This window comes from Bubalus kerabau, chromosome 3, assembly GCF_029407905.1.
Source record: "Bubalus kerabau isolate K-KA32 ecotype Philippines breed swamp buffalo chromosome 3, PCC_UOA_SB_1v2, whole genome shotgun sequence".
In the NCBI taxonomy this organism is placed as follows: Eukaryota; Metazoa; Chordata; class Mammalia; order Artiodactyla; family Bovidae; genus Bubalus; species Bubalus kerabau.
In genome coordinates this window covers 40766177-40793251 of record NC_073626.1, presented here as the reverse complement: position 1 = coordinate 40793251, position 27075 = coordinate 40766177, and the positions used below count along the sequence as shown (strand labels likewise).

Sequence of the window (27075 nt, the reverse complement as noted above, 5' to 3'; positions counted from 1 at the left end):
CCTGAGTTATGGAAAGCACTGGCTGCTATGGCCCCTGTGATTTTACATAGACCTTTAAAAGAACAACGATACGTTTTACGGGCCTGTGTACATTCTCCCTATGCCTTTTTATTGGCCAAAAATCAGAGTGATTTGGAAGTTTCTGAAGGAGAACTGTTTACAATGTTATATGTGTGAATTGTTTTATATCAAATTATGTTGATGGGAATGATTATAATAATTATAAGGCTGTGATGATTGTAAAACAACCACCATATTTGATGATTCCTGTAAAATGAGAGGGACAGTGGTTTGATGATTATGCATTGAAAGTTTTATATGAAAAAAAAAAAGAAAGTTTTATATGAATTTAATGGCTTAATTTCTCAACCTAAGAGATTCATTGCAGCTCTGGTTGTGGGAATAAGTGCCTTGATTGCCATAATTGCATCAGTCATGGTTTCTGCTGTTGCCCTGTCAAAAGAAGTGCATAAGGCCTCGTTTGTCGATCAGCTGTCCAAAAATGTCTCCGTAACTCTTACTACACAGGAAATTATAGATAAGAAAATAGAAAATAAGGTCAATGCTTTAGAAGAAGCAGTTCTACTTATGGGGCAAGAAATTACAAACTTAAAAATTAAATTATCCTTAAGATGCCACACTGAATTTAAAATGGATGTGCGTTACCCCTCTACAAGTGAACGAGTCCATGCACTCTTGGGAACGCATTAGGAATCATATTTTAGGCATCTGGAATCATTCAGATTTTAGTATTGATATTTCTAAGTTACATCAGGATATTCAGAATATGAAGCAGGCAGAGTCTGACTTTTCCTCTCAGTGGCTTTCTAATTCCCTCTTTGAAAATCTAGAGGGGTATCTTTCTCATGGATCCTTTTCTACAATAATGATTAATGCAGCCATGTGCTTATGCCTGTTAGTTCTGATTTGTGTAATAGCCCCGTGCCTTTTCAGAATACTCAACCGAAGTGTTTCTGCTCTATCTACTGAGTTTCATACCTATGCTCTAAAAAATAAAAAAGGGGGAGATGTCGGGAGCTGCGTTAGGCATTACTGACAAAATGGAGGCACTGCCCCAGCCCCCTCTCCTCATTCCACAGGCACGGTCCCGGGATGAAGGAGTTAGGCCTTGTGATTTTGACTTGTTTTGTCCTTTCCTCGGCCGAGTTGACTGAAAAGAACATTAAGGTGCTTATTGTTTTTGAGAGGAGCCTGAGAAGGCACAAAGCCTTCTGCAGCTGTGCTCAGAGAATAATTCATAAAGTTAATCACTGACATTTGTTCAAGGACTGTTGCAAAAGACTGTTCCAGGGTAAGCATGCAGGCCGCAGCTTGAGGCCATGGGAGGGATTGCTATCTGAAGCTCATTTGTGAGAAAAGCATTTATGGCAAAGGAGTTTGCTGAATTTAGGGCTTAGGAATAATTAAAATAGTTAGAAGCTAAAGATTTAAGGATTGCTGTAACGTTAGCATATTCTACTATCAGATCAGATCAGAGCAGTCGCTCATTCGTGTCCAATTCTTTGCGACCCCATGAATTGCAGTGCGCCAGGCCTCCCTGTCCATCACCAACTCCCGGAGTTCACTCAAACTCACGTCCATCGAGTCAGTGATGCCATCCAGCCATCTCATCCTCTGTCGTCCCCTTCTCCTCCTGCCCCCAATCCCTCCCAGCATCAGAGTCTTTTCCAATGAGTCAACTCTTCGCATGAGGTGGCCAAAGTACTGGAGTTTCAGCTTTAGCATCATTCCTTCCAAAGAAATCCCAGGGCTGATCTCCTTTAGAACGGACTGGTTGGATCTCCTTGCAGTCCAAGGGACTCTCAAGAGTCTTCTCCAACACCACAGTTCAAAAGCATCAATTCTTCGGTGCTCAGCCTTCTTCACAGTCCAACTCTCACATCCATACATGACCACAGGAAAAACCATAGCCTTGACTAGATGGACCTTTGTTGGCAAAGTAATGTCTCTGCTTTTGAATATGCTGTCTAGGTTGGTCATAACTTTCCTTCCAAGGAGTAAGCGTCTTTTAATTTCATGGCTGCAGTCACTATCTGCAGTGATTTCGGAGCCCAGAAAAATAAAGTCTGACACTGTTTCCACTGTTTCCCCATCTATTTCCCATGAAGTGGTGGCACCGGATGCCGTGATCTTCATTTTCTGAATGTTGAGCTTTAAGCCAACCCTTTCACTCTCCACTTTCACTTTCATCAAGAAGCTTTTGAGTTCCTCTTCACTTTCTGCCATAAGGGTGGTGTCATCTGCATATCTGAGGTGATTGATATTTCTCCCGGCAATCTTGATTCCAGCTTGTGCTTCTTCCAGCCCAGCGTTTCTCATGATGTACTCTGCATAGAAGTTAAATAAACAGGGTGACAATATACAGCCTTGATGAACTCCTTTTCCTATTTGGAACCAGTCTGTTGTTCCATGTCCAGTTCTAACTGTTGCTTCCTGACCTGCATACAGATTTGTCAAGAGGCAGGTCAGGTGGTCTGGTATTCCCATCTCTTTCAGAATTTTCCACAGTTTATTGTGATCCACACAGTCAAAGGCTTTGGCATAGTCAATAAAGCAGAAATAGATGTTTTTCTGGAACTCTCTTGCTTTTTCCATGATCCAGCGGATGTTGGCAATTTGATCTCTGGTTCCTCTGCCTTTTCTAAAACCAGCTTGAACATCAGGAAGTTCATGGTTCACATATTGCTGAAGCCTGGCTTGGAGAATTTTGAGCATTACTTTACTAGCGTGTGAGATGAGTACAATTGTGCGGTAGTTTGAGCATTCTTTGGCATTGCCTTTCTTTGGGATTGGAATGAAAACTGACCTTTTCCAGTCCTGTGGCCACTGCTGAGTTTTCCAAATGTGCTGGCATATTGAGTGCAACACTTTCACAGCATCATCTTTCAGGATTTGGAATAGCTCAACTGGAATTCCATCACCTCCACTAGCTTTGTTCGTAGTGATGCTTTCTAAGGCCCACTTGACTTCACATTCCAGGATGTCTGGCTCTAGGTGAGTGATCACACCATCGTGATTATCTGGATCGTGAAGATCTTTTTTGTACAGTTCTTCCGTGTATTCATGCCATCTCTTCTTAATATCTTCTGCTTCTGTTAGGTCCATACCATTTCTGTCCTTTATCGAGCTCATCTTTGCATGAAATGTTCCTTTGGTATCTCTGATTTTCTTGAAGCGATCCCTAGTCTTTCCCATTCTGTTGTTTTCCTCTATCTCTTTGCATTGATCGCTGAAGAAGGCTTTCTTATCTCTTCTTGCTATTCTTTGGAACTCTGCATTATAGCTTATAGAAATTAGGGACTTTAGAGATATTAGCTAGAAGCCCTTTCTAAGAAATAGTGAGCTTAGGATACTAGGGGCAAATAGGACTTAGAAAGATAAGAAATAAACTGAGGAATGTGGTATGCAGCCCAGACATTAGCATGAGTTACAGTGTATTCACAAGGACACATGAGAAAAAGTAGATAAGAGAATTGCTGAGGCAGAAACTCCTTTTGAGGGGCAACAATGATTTATGGAGACAACAAATCTGGGTCAGTGGGAACTGAAAATATCAAACCTCTGACCTAATGCTTTTGTAAAAGTATAAAAGAGGATCATAAGCTTGAAATAAAGAGGCAGTCCAAGAAAACTGAGAGGCTGCCTCAGTTTCTCGCCGACACCGCTCACCCCTTCAGGTTGAATCCCTGGATGCTGGAGCTGGGCTCCGGCAGGTCCCATCACTTCATGGGAAATAGATGGGGAAACAGTGGAAACAGTGTCAGACTTTATTTTGGGGGGCTCCAAAATCACTGCAGATGGTGACTGCAGCCATGAAATTAAAAGACGCTTACTCCTTGGAAGAAAAGTTATGACCAACCTAGATAGCATATTGAAAGGCAGAGACATTCCTTTGCCAACAAAGGTCCATCTAGTCAAGGCTATGTTTTTTCCAGTGGTCACATATGGATGTCAGAGTTGGACTGTGAAGAAACCTGAGTGCCAAAGAATTGATGCTTTTGAACTGTGGTGTTGGAGAAGACTCTTGAGAGTCCCTTGGACTGCAAGGAGATCCAACCAGTCCATTCTGAAGGAAATCAGCCCTGGGATTTCTTTGGAAGGAATGATGCTAAAGCTGAAACTCCAGTACTTTGGCCACCTCATGTGAAGAGTTGACTCATTGGAAAAGACTCTGATGCTGGGAGGGATTGGGGGCAGGAGGAGAAGGGGACGACAGAGGATGAGATGGCTGGATGGCATCACCGACTTGATGGACGTGAGTGTGAGTGAACTCCGGGAGTTGGTGATGGACAGGGAGGCCTGGTGTGCTGCAATTCATGGGGTCACAAAGAGTCGGACACGACTGAGCGACTGAACTGAACTGAACTGAACATTCTAAAGCAAATAGATTTATCACCTCTTCTCTTCCATTTGTCATCTTCCCTTCAAAAACACTGGGTGAGACTGGGACAGTGGACATTCTGGAAGTTAAAGGAGATGAGAAACTAAGGGGAATGGAAGGAACTTCCTAAAATCTCAGGACGAGAGACAGATGTGTCCTTAACGTTATCCTCTTGCATATGGCTTCTTACAAGCAACTTCCTCAGCCAACATACTTGGCATCTTAAATGCCAGGTCCTGGGAGAGAGTGCACCATGCTCAGCCCTTCCTCTTCTCTTCTCAAAATCCTTCGATGAGCTTTCTACATAAGTGCCTAGTCTTTGCTCTTTTCTGTTCTAATCCATGCCCCATACCTTATCCCAAGGTGGCTTTCTAAAGTATACATGAGGTCATGTCTTGGCCCTGTGTGTCTCCTTGAGTCATGGGCAAATGAATTACATTCTCCAAGCCTCAGTTTTCTCATCTATAAAATAAGGATGGTAATACCTATGTCATGGGGGTTGTTGTGAAGACTAAATGAAATGGTAAGTATGTAGCCTGGAGTGTAGTGCCTGGAACACAGCAAGAGTTCCTGCGTTAGCTATTGCTATTACTACCGTTATTGTCCGGGGTATACAGCTGTCTGGTCCAGTGGTCGTGAGCGCTTGCCAGGGAGTCAGACAAAGCTGGCTTACCATTCATATGAGCTTGGGCAAGTCAGGTTACCTCTCCTTATTTCCTTTCCATGAAACGAGGATAATAAAAATTCTTCCACTCAGGGTTTCTGTGAGGGTGAAATGAGATAGTATATGCATTTCAAAATTAGGTTAGGCTAATAGAGGGCCCTAAACAAGCCATTACCCCTACCCCCATAAAAGCTGAAGGGAGGCTCAGTTGTTACTAAGGACTTAAGTCCTTCCTATCTCTATCCTTCACCATCCTTGAGGGTTGCCTAGGAGCCCATGACAGCAAAAGTTTTAAGACTTCCTGGAATTTCCACCCAACAACTTCTAATTACACATTATTGGCCAGCATGTAGTATAAAGTCACATCTAGCTGCAAGGGAAACAAGCATTGAAGTTTTTCAGCTGGACAAATTGCCACTCAGAATGAAATTGGGTTCCTCAAGTCATTCTGCCAACAACTATACGAATGAGCTTGGAGGTAGATCTTCCAGCCCAGTCAAGCCTTCAGATGGCCAATGGCTTGACTTCAACCTCATGAGAAACCAGTATTACTGAGCTAAGTTGCTCCTAAACGCCTCACTCTCAGAAATGGTGTGAGATTGTGTTGTTTTAAGCTACTAAACATTGGGGCAATTTGTTATGTAGCAATCAATAACTAATATAGGAGACAACAAGCCACAGAATATTAGATTATCTTTGTCACCAATAGAAACCATAGCTGTTTAAATAAATTTAAGTTGCTGTAGATATTTTAAAATATTATTTCTACTCATCCTTCCTTCAGAATTACAGTATTATTAGATATACTATTAGATAATACACAATTTCCTTTAGAGTCATTCAATCCTAAAGGAAATCAACCTTGAATATTTACGGAAGGACTGATGCTGAAGCTTTAGCTCTAATACTTTGGCCACCTGATGCAAACAGCTGACTCACTGGACAAATACCCTAATGCTGGGAAAGACTGAGGGCAGGAGGAAAAGCAGGCAACAGAGGATGAGATGGTTGGATGGCATCATCTACTCAATGGACATGAGTTTGAGCAAGCTCCAGGAGATAGTGAAGGACATGGAAGTCTGGCATGTTGTAGTTTATGGGATCAGAAAGAGCTGGACACAACTTAGCGACTGAACACCGACAACAATACATGATTACAGTCTTGCATTTTTGTGTTATGTAGTTGGCCAGCTCCTGGGCGACTCTGGACCTAGGGATCAATGTGTTTCTCACACTGATAACTCTGATATCTTTGTTGCTTTTGAGGAATTTCTATCAAAAATTATTTGTTGATCAAACAAGATCAAACAGAGGGGGTAAGTTGTTTCCATTGTTGGTTCAGGTTTTGCAAACCAGATAGTCCAAATGAGAATCCTTCACCCCACTCTAGTACTCTTGCCTGGAATATCCCATGGATGGAGGAGCCTGGTGGGCTGCAGTCCATGGGGTCACTAAGAGTCAGACACAACTGAGCGACTTCACTTTCACTTTTCACCTTCATGCATTGGAAAAGGAAATGGCAACCCACTCCAGTGTTCTTGCCTGGAGAATCCCATGGATAGAGGAGCCTGGTGGGCTGCCGTCTATGGGGTCTTACAGAGGCGGACACAACTGAAGTGACGTAGCAGCAGCAACACTCTATAAGGCAGCTTGGCCTTTGGTAACGTGAGCAAGTGTGCAGTCAAGAAGTGTGTTGTTTTCAAACCTGTCTAATGGTTGAAGTAACTGTTACTGGATATTATTTAAGATAATTTAGTAGTGTTAACACAATATAGGCCATGTATAGAGTTACACATTCTGCAAGTAGCACAGGTGCTTTTGTTTTAAACTCTCTTTGTACATTGTCTGTGTTTTGAAGTAAAGGTATAAATGAACACACAGTATTTGTACAGGCTGTATTTGCATATTAATTTTCCTTAGAAAATACTGAGAGGTCTTTTGTTTATTTGTTTGGCCTAGCTGTGTGGCTTGTGGGAACTTAGTTCTCTGACTGTGGGTCAAACCAGTGCCCCCTGTAGTGGAAGCTCAGAGTCCTAACCACTGGACAACCAAGGAATTTCCCTGAGCATTTAAGGAAACTGGAGGCAAGATGTTCAGGTATGGTCAAGTGAAGAGATCGGCATCTCATTTACCCCAAAAGAAACTGGGACAAAAGCAATAGTTGACATAAAGAAAAAAATGACAAAACACCCATTTCATTTCCCCAGAAACCAAACAAAATCATACAACAATCTGAGAAGCATTTATGCTTAAAAAACTGCTGAACTTCAGGTAAGAATAGTGGGAATCTGTGATTTTCTGGCCTGAGGCTGCTCCATCACTGTCTCCCTCAGTTATTTGATACAGAGGTTCTGAATTTTAAGACAGTCAGGACCAGCACCTTCTCTGCTCTGGTCAGTGGGGACAGAGAATAGTGATCAAAAACACCCAACAGTGTTGTTGATGAAGGGACAATCTCAGAGGTAGCAGTAAGGAGGGCCAGTGGCTCTTCCATCTTAAGGTTGTAGCCTTGGTTGGGGCAAGCTTCCAGGATGAAGCTGCCTGCGTGCACAGAGATAAGAGAAGGCCCGATCAGCTACATGCTCCTGGCCAACCCTGAGGTTTTGTGTATGTGCAGAGGAAATACAGAAGGGCATAACAATAAGTAAAAGCTGGATAAGAGTGAAAGTTCAGTTCAGTTCAGTTCAGTTCAGTCACTCAGTTGTGTCCAACTCTTTGTGACCCCATGAATCGCAGCACGCCAGGCCTCCCTGTCCATCACCAACTCCTGGAGTTCACCCAAACTCTTGTCCATCAAGTCAGTGATGCCATCCAGCCATCTCATCCTCTGTCATCCCCTTCTCCTCCTGCCCCCAATCCCTCCCAGCATCAGAGTCTTTTCCAATGAGTCAAGTCTTTGCATTAGGTGGCTGAAGTATTGGAGTTTCAGCTTTAGCATCAGTCCTTCCAAAGAACACCCAGGACTGATCTCCTTCAGAATGGACTGGTTGGATCTCCTTGCAGTCCAAGGGACTCTCAAGAGTCTTCTCCAACACCACAGTTCAAAAGTATCAATTCTTCGATGCTCAGCTTTCTTCACAGTCCAACTCTCACATCCATATGTGACCACTGGAAAAACCATAGCCTTGACTAGATGGACCTTTGTTGGCAAAGTAATGTCTCTGCTTTTGAATATGCTAAGTTGGTCATAACTTTAAGAGTGAAAATGGTGGCCTAAACTATGAATACACTCCCCCCCATACACAGATCTGTCAGTAGAGGACAGAAGATTGTTTAGTGGCTTGAGGTGGTTGGACAAAAGCTCTGTTTGATCAGTGGCTAGTCACTCAGTTGTGAAGTACATGAGGTGAGTACTTCAGGAAGACAGAAATAAAAATAACTAAAAAATGACAGAAGTTGTAGCTGTATTCTGCTGGAGAGACAGATTTCATGGATTTAGCCCAGACAAGTTACTAATCAGAGAAACAATAAACAGATAAACAAATAGAAATAACAGTAACCTGCAGGGGGGAATTAGAATTCAGACTCACTACAAGATATCTAAAATGTCCAATTTACAACAAGAACAGCAACAACAAATTATAAGACACACAAAGAAATGGAAATGTATGACCCATACTTGGAAAAAAACAGTGAATATAAATTGACTCTGAGTGACTACTGATACTGAATTTAGCAGACAAGGACTTCAAAGAGGCTGTTATAAGGATGTTCAAAGAACTAAAGGAAATTATATTTAAAGAATTCAAAGAAATTATGATCACAATGAATCAATAATAGAGATTTTCTATAAGGAGATAGAAATAATAAGAACCTAAGGATATTCTGGAGTTGAAGGATACAGTAACAGCCCAAAATAATCTATAAAACCAATGCGATCCCTATCCAAATGCCAACAACATTAATTTTTTTTTGCAGAAACAGAAAAATCCATCCTAAAATTCATATGGAATCTCTAGCAATCAAAACCACCGTGCTGGCATAAAGACAGACATATCAACCAATGGAATAGAATAGAGCAGTGGTGTCTAACATTTTTGACTCAAGGGATGAATTTCATGAAAAACATTTTTTCCATGGAATGAGGGGGGATATGGTTCAGGTGGTAATGTGAACTATGGGGAGTGGCAGATGAAGCTTTATTCACTTGCCTGCCACTCACCTCCTGCTGTGTGGTCCTGTTCCTAACAGACTTCAAAACGGTACTGGTCTGTGGCCTAGGGATTGGGGACCCCTGCAATAGAGAACCCAGAAATAAACCCATATGGTCAAGTGACTTAAAAAAAAAAAATTTTTTTTTTTAATTGTTGGCTGCATTGCACAGCATGTGGGATCTTAGTTTCCTGACCAGGGATTGAACCCCTGTCCCCCAAAGTGGAAGCATGGAGTCTTAACCATTGGATCACCAGGGAAGTCTCCATGGTCAAATGATTGTAAATGATTTTTGACAAAGATGCAAGGACCTCAATGGGAAAAGGACAGTCTTCTCAACAAGTGGTGTTGGAAGGCTTCCCTGGTGGTCCAGTGATTAAGAATCTACCTTGTAATGCAAGGGACACCAATTTGATCCCTGGTCTGGGAAGATCCCACATGCCATGGGGCAACTAAGCCTGTGTGCCACAACTACTGAGCCTGGGCTCTCGAGCCCAGGAGCCACAAATATCCTACGCGCTGCAACTGCTGAAGCCCATGAAGCTAGAGTCCGTGCTCCACCGAGAGAAGCCACTGCAATGAGAAGCCCACACACGTACCCAGAGAGTAGCCCCCACGTCCCACAACTAGAGAAAGCCCATGTGCAGCAATAAGACTCACCACAGCCAAAAAAATTAAAAAAATAAAATAAATCTTAAAAAAAAAAACAAGTGGTGTTGGCAAAACTGAATATCCATATGCAAGAAAAGGAGGTTGGACCTTTACATCACCTACAACAATGGACTCAAAATGGATTCAAGACCTAAGTGGAAGAGTGAAACTATACAACTCTTAAAATACTACAATATAGGAGAGAATCTTCATGCCATTATACCTGGCAATAATTATTTGGATATGATGTCAGAAATACAGGCAACAAAAGAGAAAATAGATAAATTGGACTTCATCACAATTAAAAACTTTAGCTTTTTTACAACGGGTTTGCTGCCAGGACACATGTGTCGTGAAAACCACCATTAAACCTAGGCAAAAATGGGAAAGGAAAAGACCCATATCAACATCGTTGTCATTGGGCATGTAGATTCAGGAAAGTCCACCACGACTGGCCATCTGATCTACAAATGTGGTGGGATCGACAAGAGAACAGTTGAAAAGTTCAAGAAGGAGGCTGCCGAGATGGGAAAGCGCTCCTTGAAATATGCCTGGGTCTTGGACAAACTGAAAGCTGAACGTGAGCGTGGTATCACCACTGATATCTCCCTGTGGAAATTTGAGACCAGCAAGTAGTATGTTAGCATCATTGATGCCCCAGGACACAGAGATTTCATCAAAAACATGATTACAGGCACATCCCAGGCTGACTGTGCTGTCCTGATTGTTGCTGCTGGTGTTGGTGAATTTGAAGCCAGTATCTGCAAGAACGCACAGACCCGTGAGCATGCCCTTCTGGCTCACACTCTGGGTGTGAAACAACTAATTGTTGGAGTTAACAAAATGGATTCCACTGAGCCACCCTACAGCCAGAAGAGATATGAGGAAATTGTTAAGAAAGTCAGCACCTACATTAAGAAAATTGGCTACAACCCCAACACAGTAGCATTTGTGCCAGTTTCTGGATGGAGTGGTGACAACGTGCTGGAGCCAAGTGCTAACATGCCATGGTTCAAGGGATGGAATGCCACCCAAAAGGACGGCAGTGCCAGTGGAACCACCCTGCTTGAAGCTCTGGATTGCATCCTGCCACCAACTCGCCCAGCTGACAAACCCTTGCATTTCCCCCTCCAGGATGTCTATAAAATCAGTGGTATTGGTACTGTCCCTGTGGGTCGTGTGGAGACTGGTGTTCTCAAACCTGGCACGGTGGTCACCTTTGCTCCAGTCAATGTGGCAACTGAAGTGAAGTCTGTAGAAATGCACCATGAAGCACTGAGGGAAGCCCTTCCTGGGGACAATGTGGGCTTCAATGTCAAGAACGTGTCTGTCAAAGATGTTCGTCGTGGCAATGTGGCTGGTGACAGCGAAAATGACCCACCCATGGAAGCACTGGCTTCACAGCTCGGGTGATTATTTCGAACCATCCAGGCCAAATCAGTGCTGGATATGCACCTGTGCTGGATTGTCACACAGCTCACATTGCTTGCAAGTTTGCTGAGTTGAACGAGAAGACTGATTATCATTCTGGGAGAAAGCTGGAAGATGGCCCTAAATTCTTGAAATCTGGTGACGCTGCCATCGTTGATATGGTTCCTGGCAAGCCCGTGTGTGTCAAGAGCTTCTCTGACTATCCTCCCTTGGGCCATTTTGCTGTGCATGATATGAGACACACAGTCACTGTGGGTGTCAAAGCAGTGGACAAGAAGGCAGCTGGAGCTGGCAAGGTCACCAAGTCTGCCCAGAAAGCTCCGAAGGCTAAATGAATACTATCCCCAATACCTGCCACCTCAGTCTTAATCAGCAGTGGAAGAACCATCTCAGACTGTTTGTCTCAATTGGCCATTTAAGTTTAATAGTAAAAGACCGGTTAATGACAACAATACACTGTAAAACCTTCAGAAAGAAAGGAGAATGTTTTTGTGGACCCTATGTTTTGTGTGTGGCAGTTTAAGTTATTAGTTTTTAAAATCACTACTTTTTAATGAAAACAACTTGACCAAAAATCTGTTACAAAATTTGAGACCCATTAAAAAATGTTCAGTGAGAAACCTGTGTCTTCTTTTGGTCAACATTGTAACTCCCTATAGTACTACTTTGGTAAGAGTTGCTCATAACCTATTTCTGGTGAAACAATTTTTGATTTATAGGTTTGTATTTCTAGGGTGGAGCTTAAGGTTTGTTAACCTTGTGTTGAGAACGCATCTGTTTTAATCACATCTTAAGCATTGGTGCAACACTTTCTAGGTTAGGACAGATGAGCAAAGAGTAACTGTGTTTTATATGTAAGCTAGTTTGTAAGGTCAGATTCTATGGTATAAGAGCTCCCATTGCATATAAAATTTTGTATGGTTACATAAATAATGAACAAATCTATGTCATTTAGTTTCCCAGCTATGAGGATGTGCATTCACATTTATAATATTAAGCAGTTAATCTAAAATGTGAGGCTTAAACAGTATTGAGTACCGCCCTGCTGGAGTTAATTGTATACAGATTCTAGGAAATTAAAAGACGCCAGAAGCTAAAAAAAAAATTAAAAAATGTAATTCATCAAAGGATGAAAAGGTGGCCTGTGGAATGAGAGAAAATATTTGCAAATCATATATCTAATGAAGAATTAGTATCTGGAATATATAAAGAGCTCCCATAATTCAGTAAAACCCCCAAAGACCCACTGAAAAATGGGCAAAGGACTTCAATAGGCATTTCTCCAAAGAAGATATATAAATGACTCATAAGCACATGAAAAGATGCTCAACATCACTAATCATTGTGAGTCACTCAGTCCCTCAGTCATGGCCGACCCTTTGTCCATGGAATTCTCCAGGCAAGAACACTGGAGTGGGGAGCCATTCCCTTCTCCAAGGGATCTTCCCGACCAAGGGATCAAACCTGGATCTCTTGCATTGCAGGCAGATTCTTTTACTGTTTGAGCCACCAGGGAAGCCCCCAGTCATTAGGAAAATGCAAATAAAAACTGTAATGAGATTGCAGTGTCACTTCATTATCACCCCCATTAAGATAGATATTATGAAAAAAAAACACCCACTAAAAATCCCCAGAAAATAACAAGTGTTGGTGGAGATGTGGAGAAATTGGAACCTTTGTGCATTGATACTGGGGATGTAAAATGGTGCAGCTGCTATGGAAAATAGTATGGCATTTTCTAAAAATATCAAGTATAGAATTAGCATATGATCCAGTAATTCCATTTCTGGATATATACCCAAGAGAATTGAAAGCAGGGACACAAGCAGATACTTGTATACTCATTTTCCAAGAAGTCTATTCATGATAACCAAAAGGTAGAAGCAATGTAAGCACCCATTGATGGATTAATGAATAATCGAAATGTGATATATATATAATGGAATATTATTCAACCTTAAAAAGGAAGGAAATTCTGACACATGCTACAACATGGATGAACTTTGAAGACATTATGCTAAGCAAAGAGAGTCACAAAAGGACAAATATTGTATGATTCCACTTATATGCAATACTTAGAATACAAGTTCATACAGATAGAAAGAAGTATGGTGGTTTCCAAGGACTAAGGGGACGGGAGGAATAAGGAGTTATTGTTTAATGGGAACAATTTTGGGAAGATGAAAATGTTATAGAGATGAATAGTGGTGAAGGTTGCACAACAATATGAATGTACTTAATGCCACTGAATTATATACCTTTAGAAATGGTAAATTATATGTAATATATGAGTTACCTGGGGAAGGCAATGGCACCCCACTCCAGTACTCTTGCCTGGAAAATCCCATGGACGGAGGAGCCTGGTAGGCTGCAGTCCATGGGGTTGCTAAGAGTCGGACACGACTGAGTGACTTCACTTTCACTTTTCACTTTCATGCATTGGAGAAGGAAATGGCAACCCACTCCAGTGCTCTTGCCTGGAGAATCCCAGGGACAGTGGAGCCTGATGGGCTGCCGCCTATGGGGTAGCACAGGGTCGGACACAACTGAAGCGACTTAGCAGCAGCAGCAGATATGAGTTACCACAAAAAGTATAATAACTAAATGAAAAATTCATTAGAGGGGCTTAGCAGCAGATTCTAGATGGTAGGAAAAAGAATCATTGAACTCAAATATAAATTCATAGAAATTACCCAATCTGAAGTTTTTTTTTTTAACTGAAAACAATAATCGGTGGTCAAAGACCTGTGAGACAACATCCTACAGACAAGAGACATACAATATATGTCTAATGGTTGTATCCAAAGGGGAGTTGAGAGAATAAGGGGCAGAACTTTTTAAAAATAATGGGCATAAACTTCCCAAATCTGATGAAAACATTAATCTATATATCCAAGAATGCAACAAACCTTAAGTAAGATTAATACAAAGAGATCCACTCCTAGACACATCCTAGACTAGTGTTCAAAGACAAAGAGAAAATCTGAAAGTAGCAAGAGAAAAATGACCCCACATATAGAGAGCATTAATTAATACAACTGTTGGCTGAATCTCATCCAAAACAAGGGAGAAGACAGTGGGTTGACATGTGCAGCGTGCTGAATGAAGCATTCTCTATCCAGCCAAACTGTCCTTCAAAAACAAAACCAAAACAAAGACAATACTAGGTAAAAACAGGAAGCATTGCTATGCTCCATTATAAGATAGACTAAAGGAAATAATTTAGGCTGAAAGGAAATGATACCAGAAAATAACCCAAATCCATAGCTAAAAATGAGGAGCACCAGAATTTGTGTACACGTGGGTTAATATGAAAGACTGTATTTTTCCTTCTTTTCTTAACTATCCTAAAAACCACAAGATTATAACACTGTATTACTATGTGATATATATGATAAAAACTTTGTGAGAAAATTGTGAATGATATAAAAAATAAGAACCAATATTTCTAGGAAGGGACAGAAAACTGTTCAAGACAGTGTGCAACAATTATAATTTCACAACTACTAAATGCTCAAACTACCGCACAATTGCACTCATCTCACATGCTAGTAAAGTAATGCTCAAAATTCTCCAAGCCAGGCTTCAGCAATATGTGAACCGTGAACTTCCTGATGTTAAAGCTGGTTTTAGAAAAGGCAGAGGAACCAGAGATCAAATTGCCAACATCTGCTGGATCATGGAAAAAGCAAGAGAGTTCCAGAAAAACATCTATTTCTGCTTTATTGACTATGCCAAAGCCTTTGACCGTGTGGATCACAACAAACTGTGGAAAATTCTGAAAGAGATGGGAATACCAGACCACCTGACCTGCCTCTTGAGAAATCTGTATGCAGGTCAGGAAGCAACAGTTAGAACTGGACATGGAACAACAGACTGGTTCCAAATAGGAAAAGGAGTACGTCAAGGCTGTATATTGTCACCCTGCTTATTTAACTTCTATGCAGAGTACATCATGAGAAATGCTGGGCTGGAAGAAACACAAGCTGGAATCAAGATTGCTGGGAGAAATATCAATAACCTCAGCTATGCAGATGACACCACCCTTATGGCAGAAAGTGAAGAGGAATTAAACAGCCTCTTGATGAAAGTGAAAGTGGAGAGTGAAAGGGTTGGCTTAAAGCTCAACATTCAGAAAATGAAGATCATGGCATCCAGTCCCATCACTTCATGGGAAATAGATGGGGAAACAGTGGAAACAGTGTCAGACTTTATTTTTTTGGGCTCCAAAATCACTGCAGATGGTGACTGCAGCCATGAAATTAAAAGACGCTTACTCTTTGGAAGGAAAGTTATGACCAACCTAGATAGCATATTGAAAAGCAGAGACATTACTTTGCCAACAAAGGTCCGGCTAGTCAAGGCTATGGTTTTTCCTGTGGGCATGTATGGATGTGAGAGTTGGACTGTGAAGAAAGCTGGGCGCCGAAGAATTGATGCTTTTGAACTGTGGTGTTGGAGAAGACTCTTGAGAGTCCCTTGGACTGCAAGGAGATCCAACCAGTCCATTCTGAAGGAGATCAGCCCTGGGATTTCTTTGGAAGGAATGATGCTGAAGCTGAAACTCCAGTACTTTGGCCACCTCATGCGAAGAGTTGACTCATTGGAAAAGACCCTGATGCTGGGAGGGATTGGGGGCAGGAGGAGAAGGGGACGACAGAGGATGAGATGGCTGGATGGCATCACTGACTCGATGGACGTGAGTCTGAGTGAACTCCGGGAGTTGGTGATGGACAGGGAGGCCTGGCGTGCTGCGATTCATGGGGTTGCAAAGAGTCGGACACGACTGAGCGACTGAACTGAACTGAAAGCCCTCATGCCCTAGAGCCTGTGCTCCTCAACAAGAATTGTTGTTGTTGTTCACTCAGTCATGTCCGACTTTTGCTACCCCAGGGACTGCAGCACGCCAGGTTTCCCTGTCCTTCACCATCTTCTGGAGTTGAAACCACCGTAATGAGAAGCCAGCACACTGAAACTAGAGAAAGCCTGTACACAGCAATGAAGACCCAGCCAAAAATAAATAAATATTTAATTAAAAAAAAATAGGGGCAGCCAAGAAACCACCCTAGTCAAGATTAAAGGACCAGAGAAGCGTATCAAGATTAGGAAATGACTACCTGAGATTGTTGCTGTTCACTTGCTCAGTCTTGTCCTACTCTGTGACCCCATGGACTGCAGCACACCAGGCTTCCCTGTTCTTCACCATACCATATCCAACCATCTCATCCTCTGTCATCCCCTTCTCCTCATGCCTTCCATCTTTCCCAGCATCAGGGTGTTTTCCAATGAGTCAGTTCTTCACATCAGGTGGCCGAAGTATTGGAGCTTCAGCTTCAGCATCAGTCCTTCCAATGAATATTCAGGGTTGATTTCCTTTAGGATGGACTGGTTTGATCTCCTTGCAGTCCAAGGGACTCTCTTAAAGGGACCAGAGAAGCTTATCAAGATTAGGAAATGGCCACCTGAGATTAATAAGGCTACCAGGCTCCTCCATCCATGGGATTGTAGATTGAGACTGTAAACCCTGCTCACACCCTAATCTTGTCACAGACCCCACCTCTGAACCACTGTTATAAAACCCTTCATCATATCCTCTGGGGTTGAGACATAGCAGAAGCCTCCCTTGCCGGGCAAAGCAATGAAGTTATCCTTTTCTACTTCATCTAAAACTCTGTCTCCGGGATTTGATTCAGGACCAGTGATAGAGAGCCCAAGCTTTCGGTAACAAAACCCTCTGACACTAGCAGGTAGGTCTGGCTCAGTCTCCTGTGGGGTCACTGCTCCTTTCCCCCGGGTCCTGGTGTGCACAGGAGTTTGTGTGTGCCCTCCAAGAGTGGAGTCTCTGTTTCCCCCAGTCCTGTGGAAGTCTTGTAATCAAATCCCACTGACCTTCAAAGTCACATTCTCTGGGGATTCCTACTCCTCCTGCCATCTCACTGTGGCTTCTCCTTTGTTTTTGGAAGTGCGGTATCTCTTCTGGTGGGTTCCAGCGTCTTCCTGCTGATGGTTGTTCAGCAGTTGTGATTTCACTGCTCCCATGAGAAGAGGTGGGTACGTGTCCTTCTACTCTGCCGTCTTGAACCAATCTCTCAATTTTTGAGCTACTACTGCTATAATCTGTGTCTGAGATTAAAAGTCATTAACGGTGATGAAACCAGATAAAGTGTAAAACTTGCCATCTTCTACAACTTACTATACATATTTCTTGAATATCATTTTACTTAACACACAAATTAGTTGTTTATCTATAGGTTCATAAAAGCAATTTATTTAAAAATCATACAAAAATTCTTTCAAAAATGTCACTTGGAGCATTAAAATAAATAACAATAGTAATGTATAATGATCTAATGCTATTATAACCACATACATATGTACATGCATACATTAGGGAGAAGAAAAACTTACAATAGAATGCCGACCATTAAAGTCAGAAAGAATGATGGAGTTAGAAGGCTACTATTTAGTAGATTACACAGTGAAAATTGATTTGGGCAGGAGTCGTCCTCAAAAGCTAAAACTTGTTGGTAAAGGTTTGATGAGGAACAGAACATGCAGATAGTTTCAAAATACTTGTTAATGGAAAATGAAGAAATAGTAATGTCATGGTACAGAAACTTAGACACCCCCTTAAACAGCTGAACAGGTGGTCAACATTACTGTCAGTAGTAATGGTACAGATAGACATCATGCCCCTCCCCTGCCATAAGAGGAACACAATATCATTTCTATACTATCCTTGCCTAGAGTACATGATTCCAGTTTAATCATGAGGAAACATTATATTCCAATTTGGGGGCATTTCACGAAACAGCTTTTAAAAAATGTCGAGGTTATAAACTAGAAACTTTTAGAAACTGTTCCAGATTAAAGAGAACTAAAGAGACATTACATAATTTGATGTATGATACTGGGTAGGTCCCTGGACCAGAAAAAAATTTCCAGCTTATTGAGATATCATTGACAAATTAAATTTCAGCTATTTAAAGTGTGCAATGTGATGATTTATGTGTACATTGTGAATGAGTCGCCCTCCCCATGAAGTTAATACATCTATCCCCTCATATATTTACCCTCTTATTTTTGGTGAAAAAATTTTAGTTTTACTGTTTTGGCAGATTTCAATTATACAATATAATATTATTAACTATAGTCACCATGTTATACATTAGATCCCCAGACCTTATTCATATTAAAAATGGCAGTTTGGGTACACTTTTACCAACCTCTCCTTATATTCCCCACCCCACACCTCCCAGCCGCTGGCAATCACTTTTCTACTCTCTGTTTCCATGAGATTGACCGCCCCCCAACCCCCAGATTCCTGATGTAAGTAATACCATATGGTATTTCTCTTTCTCTATCTGGCTTATTTCACTTAGCATGACGCCTTCTAGTTATACCTATGTTGCTGCAAATGACAGGATTTCTTTATCCCATTATGTAAGTAAATACCACATTTTCTATCTTTTTTTTTAAACTTTTTATTTTGATTTGGGAGTATAGCCGATTAACAATGTTGTGATAGTTTCAGGTGAACAACAAAGGGACTCAGCCATACACATGTATGTATCCATTCTTCCCCAAACTCCCCTCCCATCCAGGCTGCTACATAACTTTGTACAGTTTCATGTTCTATACAGTAGGTGTTTGTTGATTATCCATTTTAAATATAACAGTGTGTACATGTCCATCCCGAACCCCCTAACTACCCCTTTCCCCTAGCAATGATAAGTTTGTTCTCTAATATACCACATTTTCTTTACTCATTTATCCAAAAAAATTATTTACTACAAAGTACATTATGGGACAATTGGTGAAATATAAATAAGATCTGGAGATTAAAATATCGTATCAATGTTAACTTCCTGACTTTGATAATTATACTATGGTTAAGGAAGAGACTATCCTTATTCTTGTGACATAAACACTTAAGTATTTAGGGATCAAGAGGTATCATGCCTATATAATTTACTTCAAATGATTCATAAAAACAATGTGTTTATATTGTTTTCAATTGTTCAGTCACTAAGTCCTGTCCAACTATCCCACCCCATGGACTGCTGCATGCCAGACTTCCCTGTCCCTCACTATCTCCCGGAGTTTGCCCAGGTTCATGTCCATTGAATCAGTGATGCCATCCAGCCATCTCATCCTCTGTAACCCTCTTCTCCTTTTGCCTTCAGTCTTTCTCATAGAAAGGGTCAGGGTCTTTTCCAGTAAGTTGGCTCTTTGCATCAGTGGCCAACATATTGGAACTTTAGTTTCAGAATCAGTCCTTCCAATGAATAGTCAGGGTTGATTTCCTTTAGGATTGACTGGTTTGATTTCCTTGCAGTCCAAGGGACTATCACATCTTCTCTAGCACCACAGTTTGAAAGCATCAGTTCTGCACTCAACCTTCCTTACAGCCCGACTCTTACATCTGTACATGACTACTGGAAAAACCATAGATTTGATTATAGGGACTTTTTTGGCAAAGTGCTGTCTCTGCTTTTTAATACACTGTCTAGGTTTGGCATACCTTTCCTTTCAAGGAACAAGTGTCTTTTAATTTCATGGCTGCAGGCACCATCAGCAGTGATTTTGGAGCCCAAGAAAATAAAATCTGCCACTGCTTCCACTTTTTTCCCTTATATTTGCCATGAAGTGATGGGACCAGATACCATGATCTTAGTTTTTTTATTGTTGAATTTCAAGCCAGCTATTTTTCACAAAGCCAGTTTAAAATGAAATGTCAAGGAAAAGTAATTGATGATGACAGCCTTGTATTATATTGTTTTACTTGAATTATCCAATGTGTTAGAACACAAATGGTGTGTGTGTATGTGTAAAAATGAAAGTGAACTGAAGTGTAATGTAAGCAAAATTGAAAGAGCATCTTACGTTTTCCCAGCCTAAAAGGGCATCTAAGCAAGATGCGGCTCTCAATGTCACCAGCTTCCTCTTTTTGTATCCTGTACTCATACTGATGCCATCAAGGAAGAATTCTTATCTTGTGAGTCCTTTTGGAAACTACAAAGGCTATGAACATTTTGAAAAAAGTAAACATATTGTTTACCAAATAAAACTTTTGGGAAGAAAACTTTGTATTCTGCACAGATGGAGCCCCTGAGATGCTTGGTAAAGCATCTCATTTTACTACTTTCATAAGAAAGGAAACTCTTCACATCACTCATTATCTTTCTACTTAGACAAGCACTGGCAAAACATTTTTTCTAACAGCCCTCAAAAAGAGATTTTGTCAATAGTCATAAATGCCATCAACTTTATCAGAGGCAGATCTTTGAGTCAAATGCATTTAAATTTTTTTTTTGTAAAGAGATGAGAGCAAAATATAAATTCCTTCTGTACCACATGGAAGTTTGCTGGTTTTCATAAAGATATGCCTTCAAGCACATTTTCAAACTAAGGGCAGAAGTTTTACTTGAACAGAAAGTTTAAAAACAAAGAAGGAAAAGAAAATCCACTCTTGGGACATTATGAGAGTTTTGCTTTTCATGTATGGCTTACCTGACATATACTTTTGATCATGTGAATGAGTTAAACCTTTCAATTCAATGTTATGAGGTCAATGTTATAAATGCTTCCTAAAAAATTAAAAAAATTTTTCAGTTAAGTGATTAATAAGGAAGAAACTGGAAGATATGCTTTTCTAAGACAGAGTTGTAATATACAATTCTGTCAAATTTCTTTGGAAAGAGAAATCTGCAAATTTCTAGAACACTTTAGAAGTCTTTCAAAAGTTATTTCTATCTTATGGCTTCTAAGTCGAACCACAGATATGCAGTCCATTTCTTTCTTAAATAAATTGAATCAAAGAGATTAAGATGTTGATCTAACCAAAGATGAATTCATTCATCTTAGAACAAAAACTACAATTGAAGTTTTAACTCAAACATACTGGAAGAATTCTAGTATTCCTTGAAAAGCATTATTCTTGCCTTGATTCAAAAAATTGTTGAAGGTTTCATTCCATTTGCAAAAATAAATCTTTTAAAAACTATTTAATTTCATTTTTATTTATTTGGGTGCACCAGGTCTTAGTTGCGGCATGCAGATCTTTGGTCTTCATTGCATCACGGAGGTGATTTCATTGCAGTTTGTGAAGTCTTAGTTGCGGCTTGTGGGACCTAGTTCCCTGACCAGAAATGCAACTCAGGCCTCTTGCATTGGGAGCATGGAGTCTTAGCCAACTGGACCACCAGGGAAGTCCTTTCCCATTTTTTTTTTTTAAATCTTTGGTCAGTTATCTCATTTCTTTTCCCACACTTGACCTGTTCTAGAACCCTCCCCAACATGCGTGCACAACTTTTTGCTAAGATGGATTCCACCACAGAAACCTGTAGGGGGTTTGTCCACACTTACTATGGGGTGGCGCTCCCTCCCTTTTTGACCCCTAAGGAGCCTTACTGCACATGTGCAGACAGGGAAGTCTTCCTTGATCTCAGGAGAGGTCATTTTATCTCCTTATTTCAGCACAGCTCAGCCTCTGTCCTTGGAGTGTCTGGGGAAAGCAAAACTTCAATTTTACTCCACTTGAAAAACACCAGCGTCCAGCCGAGGAGCCCATCCATCTCCTACCTCAGTGCCATTCATTGGAAAAAGAGCAGGCTTATGGGAGAAAGCATGCTAGTAAAGTAATGCTCAAAATTCTCCAAGCCAGGCTTCAGCAATACGTGAACTGTGAACTTCCTGATGTTTAAGCTGGTTTTAGAAAAGGCAGAGGAACCAGAGATCAAATTGCCAACATCCGCTGGATCATGGAAAAAGCAAGAGAGTTCCAGAAAAACATCTATTTCTGCTTTATTGACTATGCCAAAGCCTTTGACTGTGTGGATCACAATAAACTGTGGAAAATTCTGAAAGAGATGGGAATACCAGACCACCTGACCTGCCTCTTGAGAAATCTGTATGCAGGTCAGGAAGCAACAGTTAGAACTGGACATGGAACAACAGACTGGTTCCAAATAGGAAAAGGAGTACGTCAAGGCTGTATATTGTCACCCTGCTTATTTAACTTCTATGCAGAGTACATCATGAGAAACGCTGGGCTGGAAGAAACACAAGCTGGAATCAAGATTGCCGGGAGAAATATCAATAACCTCAGCTATGCAGATGACACCACCCTTATGGCAGAAAGTGAAGAGGAACTAAAAAGCCTCTTGATGAAAGTGAAAGTGGAAAGTGAAAAAGTTGGCTTAAAGCTCAACATTCAGAAAACGAAGGTCATGGCATCTGATCCCATCACTTCATGGGAAATGGATGGGGAAACAGTGGAAACAGTGTCAGACTTCATTTTTCTGGGCTCCAAAATCACTGCAGATGGTGACTGCAGCCATGAAATTAAAAGACGCTTACTCTTTGGAAGGAAAGTTATGACCAACCTAGATAGCATATTCAAAAGCAGAGACATTGCTTTGGCCAACAAAGGTCCGGCTAGTCAAGGCTATGGTTTTTCCAGTGGTCATGTATGGATGTGAGAGTTGGACTGTGAAGGCGGCTGAGCACCGAAGAATTGATGCTTTTGAACTGTGGTGTTGGAGAAGACTCTTGAGAGTCCCTTGGACTGCAAGGAGATCCAACCAGTCCATTCTGAAGGAGATCAGCCCTGGGATTTCTTTGGAAGGAATGATGCTGAAGCTGAAACTCCAGTACTTAGGCCACCTCATGCGAAGAGTTGACTCATTGGAAAAGACTCTGATGCTGGGAGGGATTGGGGGCAGGAGGAGAAGGGGACGACAGAGGATGAGATGGCTGGATGGCGTCACTGACTCGATGGACGTGAGTCTGAGTGAACTCCGGGAGTTGGTGATGGACAGGGAGGCCTGGCGTGCTGCGATTCACGGGGTCGCAAAGAGTTGGACATGACTGAGCAACTGAACTGAACTGAAGGTCAGACTTGAGTTTATGGGTGTGAAGTTGTTGCAGGCCCATTCTGACTCCATGTTGGAGGTGTTTCTTAGACTTGCTTTTCATTGCTTTTGTTATTATAATCACTTGTAAGCCCTGCCTCAGAGAATCCTGCTCCTCTGCCTGTTAAAGCGCCTTTGTTCAAAGCCCTGTCCACCTGTAGATGGCAAGATGTGAGAAATTAACACATCCCCTGCCTGAGGCTCGCTATTCTAGGAGATCTTTGCAAGATCAATGGCCTTTTTACTTTGTTTTCTCATATCCCCCCCCCCCCCCCCCCATCGCTGATCTATTAAAAAAACCTGGCAAGATAGTTATTTTGAGATATAGTCTGTCAGCTTCTCAGTCAGTCGGCTCTCCGAATGAAGTTGCATTCCTTGCCTCAAGCCCTGGTCTCCGGTCATTGGCCTGTCCTGGGGCGAGCAGAGCAAGCTTGGACTCCAGGAACAAGGTGACACGGAGGGCGCTCAGCAAACTTCTGGCCCCACTGGTCTGAAGATCAGAAGAGGAGTTTGGCAAGGGAAGCCATCTGTGTCCATACGGTAAGAGGCCATAGACAGCTCTCCTTTCTTCCGGATCTTACTTCACTATCTGTAGAGGTTGCACTGTTTCTCTATGTTGGAGATAACAGCCGTGAACATCAACGTTGGGTGTGTGTGCCTTCAAACCATTTTATCCTTTACCTCTCTAAACTTGTTCTTAATCTGTAAAATTAAAACAATAATTGATTGAGAGAGGAGTTGATGTGATGCCACTTGGCCTTTTCTGTTTTCCACGTTTGTTTCTCGTCCTCGAGTGCCAGAAAACGAGAGGCCTCCTTGCTCTCGCTTTTATAGTCCTTCCGCGTCGGGTCTTCTGCGCAGGCGCCCTGGACGGCCCCGGGGCAGGGTGGGGCTGAGGCGGCCCCAAAGCCGAGCAGGTCTTCCCCGGGGCCAGGGCCCGCGAAGGGTGGAGGGAAGCGGGCTGCTCTGACGTCATCAGGCTGCGCAGCCCGCAGGGCGGGACCCGAGCGCGACAAGGCGGCCCGCGGACCGGGGCGGGCTAGTGGGGAAGCGAAACTGAGGGAGGAGGCGGCGGCTCTGGCAGCGGCTGGGCCAGGCCTGGTGGCGGCGGCATCGGCGGCCTGACCGCCCCCCCTCTCCGCTCCTTGGCAGGTCGCCCTCTTCCCTCAGCGTGAGTGCCGACGCGCGGCCCCGGGTGGGGGGGGCGGCGAGCGGGCGGGCACGCGGGGCTCAGCATCCTCACGTCCGCCGCCGCCGCCTCGGCCCCCGCGCTGGCGGTCGTGACCCCTGCCGCCCCTTCTCTCTCCCCTCCTCCCTTATATCCCCCGTCTCTTCCCCCGCGCCCTGTCTCCAGTCCACCAGCCGCTGCTGACACACGTCTCTGCGCACATATTCTTCACACACTCACGTTGTCTACAAATGAGAAGGCTGGTCGGGAGGGACGCGAGCTCATCTCTTCTCTCTTGTGATAACGGGTGGCGGTGCGAAACCCAGGCCTGGGGAGATGGAGAGGGGATCTGAACCCCTTCCCTGGGAGAGCAGCGAGTCGAAACCGGCCTTCTGCCTTCCTCTTAGGAATTCCCTGCCAGGGCACATTCTTTTGGATGTGTAGGTCACTTGAGCTGTGGTAGGTAGGTCGGTTGGCTGCGCGGCCTTCCCCTCTCGGGCCTCAGTTCCTTGCAGTGGCAAAGGAAAGAGGGTTGGATGAGGTGGTTTGAAAGGTCCAGATCTAGGATGTGTAGGGGCGGAGCACCAGTATCTCCTGCTTTTCGCACCCTATTTCCACTCCTTTTCCTGCATCCATCTCACACAGTTCTTGAGTTTCCTGTGCTTCCAGCCTCCCCCAGACGTGCTAGGAATCAGAGGGCCCTTTTTGCTTAGGTTATGGGCCTTGGAGGTGGTGGTGGTTGCGGGGGCGGGGAGGGGGCGGATTTTTAAGACCGTACTTTAAAGTTAAATGTAGCTCAGCCTGGTTTTGCCTTCTGTTTGTTCAGCATCTCCTGTTCTTCCTTCTTCCTCAGGATAGCTCCTGCCTGTGCCTAGTTAAGAGGCTGCCTCCTCAGAAAGGAGGAGATTGTGTGTTGGGTTGGCTGGCTCATCCTTGAGCTGGAGAGAAGTGACACGTGATTCATGTTTGAATCATGAGGGATCAGTGATATCTTTGGATTTCAGCACTGCTGCCCTGACCCATGCTCTTCGCCTGCTCTTGTGTCCCTGCAGCTCCCCTTCCCCAAGCAGTTGCAGGCCAGCTAAGCACCCAAGTGTTTGCTCTTATTTTTGAGTACTTTCTCTTTTCTGAGTCCTCTTATAGCCACTCTGTTTTCACCTACTCTTGTTTTTCAATTTAATCACTCCTTGAGGAATGATTTCAGGAATCTCATTATTACTTCATTCCATCTCATTTCCCCCCTCATGTTTGCCTCTCATGCTTAGCCATGGGCATGGATGATGGTGACACCGTGCCTCGCCTCCTTCCATTCTCTCTCTGTGGAGGCAGGTTCTTGTTCTTAAAATTTCTGTTTTTGTACCTGAGTCCTGTGATATGATGTCTGGTCCTGCTAACTTTCCCACTCTTCCATTTTTTCAGTCAAGTCAACCACTGCTTCCATTCCTTACTCCATTTAAAAACTTTCCCAATTCTCCCATGTTTTCAAACATCCTGAAGTAAACCAAAAACCAGTATTTGTATCATACTGTGTAATCTCTTAATTTTCCTGGTGAAATAATAATGGCGATGGAGTAGCCTTTCTGGGATGGTCTTTTCACCTTGAAAATATTTGTTGATATTCATTAGGTTTCATGATTAATTTCCAGTGTACCTTATCATCACACGTGTGCCTTGTTGCATCAGAACTATAGAATATCAAGTACCTAAGGCCTTTTTTCCCTTGTGGCTTGTGAAGTTGATCCATGACTTTTTAGTATTTGACACCAGTGGCCCAGAGACCTCTGGGTCGGTGAGCACCACATTTTCCAGTCAAACTGACAGCTCTTATTGAAAACCAGAGCTTGGCTAGCCTTCCTGGGTATCATTCTGAGGAAGAAGCCGTTCAAGCACTGGCACTGGGAGCTGTTTGGAGTTGCTAGCTTTCATCCCATTAATGGTTTCCTCTCTGAAATTCCCTGCTGTGATCCTAGTGGCTCTGACCAGGGCAGCTGACTATCTGGATTTATGGTTGCAGTAACAATGAAGAGGAGAAATGATTCAGAATGCACTGCTCCTCTCAAGAAACAGAAGAAAAGAGTTGCTGAGCTTGCCCTGAGCCTCAGCTCCACATCTGATGATGAGCCTCCTTCCTCTGTCAATCATGCAGCAAAAGGTAAGCCTGCCTCTGGTCAGAGACCACTGACCATCGGGCTGCTTGAATCCCTGATGCCTCAGTTGGGCAGAATACAGTCCACTGCCCCATGAGGAAAGTTCGGCAAATTCTACCGAGATGTATTGGCTGTAGACTTTCTCTTTTGCCATTCTCCTGTTGGGGGTTGGGAATATGTTATAACTAAAATGCTGGCCTTTCTACAGGCATGCCTTGGTTCTGTTGTGGTCCTCCAGTGAGTGGCACCCTTTTGCTGCCTTCAGCCAGGTAGACATAGTGGTGAGCCTTGAGTGCCCCTTGCTCTCAGCTGTTAGTGATCCTGGGGTTCTTTCACAGGGCTAGACTCTTTGCTGTGGTGATCTGGCTTAATTTCCCTCAGGTTTTTGCATTCTGTTTTCTCAGTTCCCTTGGCAGTTATGGTCAGAAACACCTGAAGGAATTGGAGCATCCCTGTGTTCGCTGTTTGCATTAAGCTTTAAGATTTCACTGATCTGGTTGAACCTAGCATTTTACTTTGCTTATTTTCTAGGTTGACAGATGTTC

At 42.8% G+C, this 27075-nt stretch overlaps 1 protein-coding gene, 1 long non-coding RNA gene and 1 pseudogene across 6 annotated transcripts in view; 2 read left to right on the top strand and 1 right to left on the bottom strand.

Moving 5' to 3' along the window:
* Positions 1 to 382: 382 nt before the first annotated feature.
* Positions 383 to 19444, bottom strand: LOC129645955 (uncharacterized). Its single transcript, XR_008711605.1, has 3 exons — positions 17190 to 19444; positions 5076 to 5164; positions 383 to 520 (listed from the first exon to the last, which is right to left on the bottom strand). It is a non-coding gene; the product is annotated as an uncharacterized LOC129645955 (long non-coding RNA).
* LOC129645953 (elongation factor 1-alpha 1-like) lies at positions 10251 to 11766 on the top strand (annotated as a pseudogene).
* The window catches only part of CMTR1 (cap methyltransferase 1), a 60531-nt gene continuing 50357 nt past the window's right edge, over positions 16902 to 27075 (top strand). The window contains exons 1-2 of one of the 5 annotated variants that reach the window (XM_055571529.1): positions 16902 to 17047; positions 26398 to 26535. In XM_055571529.1, the coding sequence (XP_055427504.1) occupies positions 26403 to 26535 (133 nt within the window). In that variant the 5' untranslated portion in view covers positions 16902 to 17047; positions 26398 to 26402. Of the gene's footprint in view, positions 17048 to 23597; positions 23756 to 24161; positions 24387 to 24524; positions 24847 to 26353; positions 26536 to 27075 lie in introns of those variants that run through there. The other 4 variants (XM_055571528.1, XM_055571527.1, XM_055571526.1 and 1 more) reach the window with 4 other exon arrangements.